Below are 6,000 nucleotides of genomic sequence, written 5' to 3'. Positions count from 1 at the left end.
GCCATATCCAAGAAGAAATGCTAATAGCCATCTGGAAGAGTTAATAATGGCAAGAAGAGGCACTGAACACTGGCTATAAACCCAGGTTCCTGCCATGGTTCTGCAAGGATTTCCAGCCAGTGGGGGAGCTGAGGTGAGGCTGGCCAAGCACTGAGGAGCACCAAGATGAAACAGGATGGTGGAGAGGGAATGAGAAAACCTCCCCAAAACCAGCATGAGGGAGCTCCAGTATCTGCTGAAAACCCAAGTGCACTGACCTAGAGAACAGCGGGGAAACCATCCCAGTTTGCAACCTCCCAGTGGTAAAGGCTTTAGGAATATTTGCTTTTGTTTTCTTTTCTTTGACAATTTTTGAAAAATGCAGTTCAAGCGCTACTAAAATCTCAGGCTTATAATTGGAAGTAATTAATAAAGGGTTAGTCAATTAGGCTTCTAGTTCTCTGTGGCAGTCAAGGGAGATGGGGCATATGTTTCTTCCAGAATACACTACTAATAAAATTAAGGAAAACATTTTCTCCACATCTTCCCCAGTCTACTGCTAAGTTATGCCTTTACTAAATGTTTCAGCATTTTTTTTTTTATCTCTCAGGAGGTTTTTGAACTGCTTCAATATATCCACTGCTCTTTCATGGAGAGCTGTAAGTCTCTCCATGAAAGGAACCTATTAAAGGGAACAGCACATGAGAGTCACAGTAAACAACCAGTGACGAAACTTCCCACAGCCAAGGGCTTTATTGGTGGGAACACCAGACACCAGAGCTGGAAATCTCTGCAGGAGGCAGAATGGTTACCCTGTTGCTCTTGGGTACTGGACTAATTTAGATTCAATGATCCTTATGGGTCCCCTTCCAGCACGGGATATTCCATAATAATTTCTTCTTCAGGCATGAGAACTGAAGGCAGGTGGCTTGCAGTGACCTGGCCCTGCATCTCTGTATCAGTAGGAGAAATTCTGGCTGAAAGTCAGATGGATGATTGTGCGTCCCTGCCTGCTTGTGTCTGTTGGAGATTTATGGATGCTCTGTCCTTCTGCCTCTGTTAGGGGACTCTGCCTTCCACACCACTGGAATCTAGCAATTCCTAGAACTGCTGAGAAGTATTTTGTATTCCCTAGACGATGTTATATAAATAAACTAAAGCATACTTGATATTATTTTGTAAGGAAAATTATTCATTTTCCTTTCCTGTTTTTTCCTAGGGTAGAAAGAAAAGAGCACAGAAAATACAAGAATTTTTAATTGAAAAAATTTAAATGTTATTCTGACCTGAAAGCTGGTTTCGATAAGGTTAAAAAAAAGAGATTATTTAAGTTTTTAAAAAACTGGGCCCAGTCCCACTGCTACCAGACTTCAGATGACTTTGTTCCAGATCTGTGATTTTGACACAAAATCGTCTGCCTCAAGTTCCAGTGAAAACTTCATAAATTAATCTTCTTCCTCCTCCCCCCACCCCCCCTCCACCCCATCTTGTTTACTCCAAGAATACATTTAGCTTATTGTTAAGGGTTTTAATAATAGAGATTTAGTTTAAGCAAAACTAATTAACTTATTAAACTTTTGCAGATGGATGATTCCTTACAGAGAGTAAAAGCTTCAGATATTTTTTAGGCAGATCTCTGACCTACTTATGGCTGAAATCCTATTTGAGCACCGGTGTCCTTCTGGTGGCACAACCGGTTATCAGGGTGGAAGTGAAGTTGAATATGCAAACGTTTGCAGACTCGGGGTCTCAATCTAGAGGCTGTTGTGCTCTTAAACAGGGTGATGGAGTTGTGTCCTGAGCCTTTACTGGGGCAGGAACTTGCTCCATCGCAAAATCCTCACAGCACTGTTTTAATGTCACAAGGAGCTAGAAACACTGTCAGTGAGCGTGGATGGGCGCAGGGAACCTCCGCTCCTGCCGGGCTGTGCCACCCGGGATGCATTAGGATTGTTAAGGCTCTGCTGGGAAACGAGGCCAGGACAACGGCAAGACAGAAAACGCTGTTCTGCTGTCAAGGAAATGCTCGAAAAGCAGGATGGAGCGAGAGCTGAGAGCGCAGAGCTGCAGCCTTGCGGCCGCGGGGGCGACGAGCGAGTTCCTCCCGGGAGGGGAAGAGGGGACGGAAGACCACGGCGCAGCGAGTGCCATCCCCTAAAATATTAATAGTTTCTGTGCGCGCGGTGAGGAGGCAGTTCGCTTGTTTGGTTGGTTTGGGTTTTTTTTAATTTTATTTCATTTTTCCCGATGTCTTCCATCTCCTTCCTGCCAGAAATACAATTTAAAAAAAAAAAAAGGAAAAAAAAAAATAATACTAATTACCGGAAGATCAACACCGCTACAAGAACCGCCGGAGCGGCGGCTGGGGCGGCTCGGCGGGGGCAGTAGGTGGGGGCCGGGGCGGCTCCGCGGGGCGGTGCGGGGGGCGCGGGCCCCGCCCGGCTGCTCCGCCCGGCCTGCGCGGGGGCAGCGCCGCGCATCCCGGCTGGCGGGCGGGAGGCTCCGCTCGGCTCCGGGCAGCGGGGCTGCGGCGCCATGGAGGCGGTGGACCAGGTACGCGGAGCCCCGCGGGCGGGGGGCGGGCGCTGCGCTGCGGGGCGCGCGGAGCGGGCGCGGTGCTGACCCCTCTCTCTGCCCGCAGCTCGCCTCCGCGGGCACTTTCCGAGTGGTGAAGGAGCCGCTGGCCTTCCTCAGGGTGCTCGAGTGGGTGAGTCCCGGGCTGTGGAGGGTGGCGGGGGGGCTGTCGCCAAAGTACCCGCCCGTCGGAACAGGTGGGAGCTGGGTCGGGCTGAGGGACGGGGATACGGGGCGAGGGGCCGGGGACTCGCGTCCTACAGCGCTGTGGCCGGCGGGGCGGTCTGGTGGCTGGGTTTGTGGGTGTCCCGTCCCCCGCCCCCCCCCCGACCCCCCTTCCTTGTGCTGGCTGTAAACGAATTTTAAAAACATAAAACAACACCGAGGAAAATAAAATCCTCATTATGCATTTAGCAAACTTGTCTCTGGGCCGAGCGGGGAAGGAGGCAGATAATTGGTGTGCGGAGCAATGTCACTGTGTATTGCTCTGATGCTCATTCGTAGTGAAGTCTGCGGGTCAAATGACATCCATCGCCAGTAGGTCTACGGGAGCAGAGAGCCTTTCTGAACGGAAAGTTCAGAACATGTCATGGAGGATTAATCACATTCCCCTAACGCCGACTGGCTGGGGAATTATGTAAGGCGCGTACTCTGGGGGGCGCGTCCCTGTGCGGGTGCGCTTATACACGTTGGCACCTGCAATGCACAGCCCGGACTGGGGTGCCTGTGAGGGGGTGTTTTGGTGTGCTGGGGCAGCTGCATGCCCCAGACTCTGTCCCTGCTCACTAGAAGCAGCTTCTCTTCCCCATTGGGCACCTTGAAGCATCAGGTCCTGTGGAGTTGGGTGATGGTGGATGTGGTGGTGCCATGGCCTGGGATGGGGCGGCCTCACGGTGGGGTCATCTGCATGTAGCAGTGGACAGACAAGGTCCCTTGTGTTCTTTGCCCAGAGCTTTACAAACCCACCTGGCACTGCTGCTCCTGCCTCAAGGAGAAGTCAGGACATCCAGGGACTGAGCCCAAGGTGCTAGTCTGAGGGTGCTTCAGACAGTCTGCAGCGCTCACTATGGGGCAGAAGAATGGGGAGCAAAGCTGTTCATATGGAAAATAGTCACTGGGAGCGTGGTCTTTTGGCTGTCTGCCTGATGAGGCTGTATCTGATGGAGCTTGGGAAGCAAGCCCTTCTGGGAAGGACTCTGGACTGACTCTGGGCTGTGCCATCAAGAAAATTGTTCCCACCCCGCTCAGTGTGTTGGCATCCTGGGGACAGCGAGTGGGAGCTCTTCTCTTGGCATTTTCCTGGGTCTGTAACTTCTTCCAACAGCCAAATATAAAAGCTCCCTTTGTCATGGTTGGAAGCCACAAGTAGAACTCTTCTGGCTGCTACAAGTGCACGTTGCCTGTGTGTGTACACATACATGCACACACAGCTGTGTGTAAACAGAGCTCTTCTGACACGGCCAAGGTGGGCCAGTCCTTGGCAATAAGGGATTGTGGGAGAAGGGTGCAGAGTGTGGTAACATTTAAGATGATCTGAGAAATTACTTCCTCTCTGTTTGGCATGTATGTGTAAGTAGAATTAAGCCAAGTTTAGTTCATGATATTTCAGAGTGTGGAAGACCTTATTATTTTTTTTTTTAATATACTTAAAAGGCTTTTTGGATTACTGAAATTCCATCTCTATTCAATTAATCTTATTACACCCATCTTCCTTCTCTTCTTACCATGCCTCCCAACTGCTGTCCACCTCTCTCTACCATCTCCAGTCTCAACTAATTGTCCACATCTCCCTCAGACTCTTTTTATCAGCCTAATCATAATTTTAAATTTTAAAAGAAGACCAAATGCTCCAGTCAATTCTGTGTCCGCTTCTGTGTCCCCCGGCAGCCTCACAGACCTCTTTGCACTTGATCAGAACAGTCAAATTACACCCCTTAACACCTCCCACTTGAGTCCTAGATTGCATCTGCAAAGAAATAAAGTTCATAGCCCAGCTAGTGACGCAGCGATTCTGGGCGTTGGGTGGCTCTCGTGCTTGGGGGGAGGCTCTGTGGTATTGCAGCACAGATGGCAGAGTTGTGGGGGCTCCTCAGAAGGGCTGGTAGGGTGGAGGTGGTGCAGGCTGAAAATGTCCTTAGCTTGTCCATGCAATCCAGCCTTGAATTTGCACTCATTGTCTGGATGGTTTGGGTTAGCTCACAGTGACTCTGGGGTGAGCACGTCTTTATTCATAAACCTCTGCTGCTAAAATTTGTGTGTTTGTGGGCGCGCACATTTGCGGGTCTGGAGGTAACTGAAGCAGCTGTACATTTCTCGGATGTGTAACTGTAACTGTTGCAGAATTAATCTTTAGGTGTGCAGATTCCAGTTTACCTGTAGTCTGGCTCAGACATGGACCTCTGTCTCGAGGAGCAGGGACCTTATCTAACCTTCTTGAATTTCCTACTTTGATGGTCACCTAACACCCAGAGGAAAGCTGCTGAGATAAGGCTGATTCTTCTGAATATTCATAGCACTGTAATATGTTTTCATTTGTAATTCCCATGTACATTGTAATCTTATTTTCAGACAACAAATTGCATTTAGAAGCCATTTAGAGACAACATTGGCTCAGGCCCGGGAAAGGTTAAGAGGAAGAAAAGAAACCAAGAAATTGACTTGTAGCAATTATGCAAGGGTTGCATTTTTTGAACTCCACCTTGGCAATAAAACATGAGGATCACAAATCTGAGCTTGGAAAAATGCGCACAGCTGTACTGGGTCAGGCCTGGGTGTTTCCAGCTTTGAGTCAACTCATGGCATGTGCTGGGGGCAGGGAAGAGCTGTTTAAAAGCTGTATTTGGTCCTGCTCCTCCTTTGGCTGTTACTCCACAGATCTTTGCATGGGAAGAATGTTCTTCTAAAGCTTATTTCTCAGATAATCCACTGGGGCACTACAACCAGTAGCAATGTCACAAACACTCTCACAACTTCACTTGAAAAATAACTCTCTTATATGTGCACCTGACAATAATGAATAAGGAAAGATGAAAGAGAAGAAATATGTTCATTTGTCTCCCTGGATTAATTTCAGTCCTGCGACTCTCTGGATGTGTTTAGACTGCTTTTATTTGGGCTTGCAAAAAGTGAGCAAGACAAGCAAGTTTGTCACTTTTGGTCTGTTTGTTTTGCAGTTGCTGCCTCTCTGGAGCCCTAGAAGAGGAAATTAAATGAAAAGCAAGGCTCTCCCCATGCAGTGTGATGGGTATAGGAACTGCCTGCTGTACTCAGGCTGTTACTGGCAGAAATACTTTTGTAAAAATGGAAACTTTGTATCCCTAGGCTGCAGGAGGGGTGGGGGGAGAAGGTTAATTACACTGTGAATTGCCACAAACAGCTTTCCGTCTCCAAACCCAAAGCAACCTGATACTTGTCCATTTTTGTGTAAAGTAACAGGAGCTGCAGTGC

The 6,000-nt window shown here is 48.7% G+C and overlaps 1 protein-coding gene across 1 annotated transcript in view; it reads left to right on the top strand.

Moving 5' to 3' along the window:
• Positions 1 to 2,423: 2,423 nt before the first annotated feature.
• Positions 2,424 to 6,000, top strand: part of SYNPR (synaptoporin) — a 111,577-nt gene continuing 108,000 nt past the window's right edge. Inside the window, exons 1-2 of the mRNA XM_048315375.1 lie at positions 2,424 to 2,532; positions 2,621 to 2,686. Coding sequence (XP_048171332.1) covers positions 2,515 to 2,532; positions 2,621 to 2,686 — 84 coding nt within the window. The 5' untranslated portion in view covers positions 2,424 to 2,514. The remainder of the gene's footprint in view (positions 2,533 to 2,620; positions 2,687 to 6,000) is intronic.

This window comes from Corvus hawaiiensis, chromosome 11 (genome assembly GCF_020740725.1).
Source record: "Corvus hawaiiensis isolate bCorHaw1 chromosome 11, bCorHaw1.pri.cur, whole genome shotgun sequence".
In the NCBI taxonomy this organism is placed as follows: Eukaryota; Metazoa; Chordata; class Aves; order Passeriformes; family Corvidae; genus Corvus; species Corvus hawaiiensis.
The sequence above is the reverse complement of the archived record's forward strand: the minus strand, read 5'-3'. Positions and strand labels throughout refer to the sequence as shown.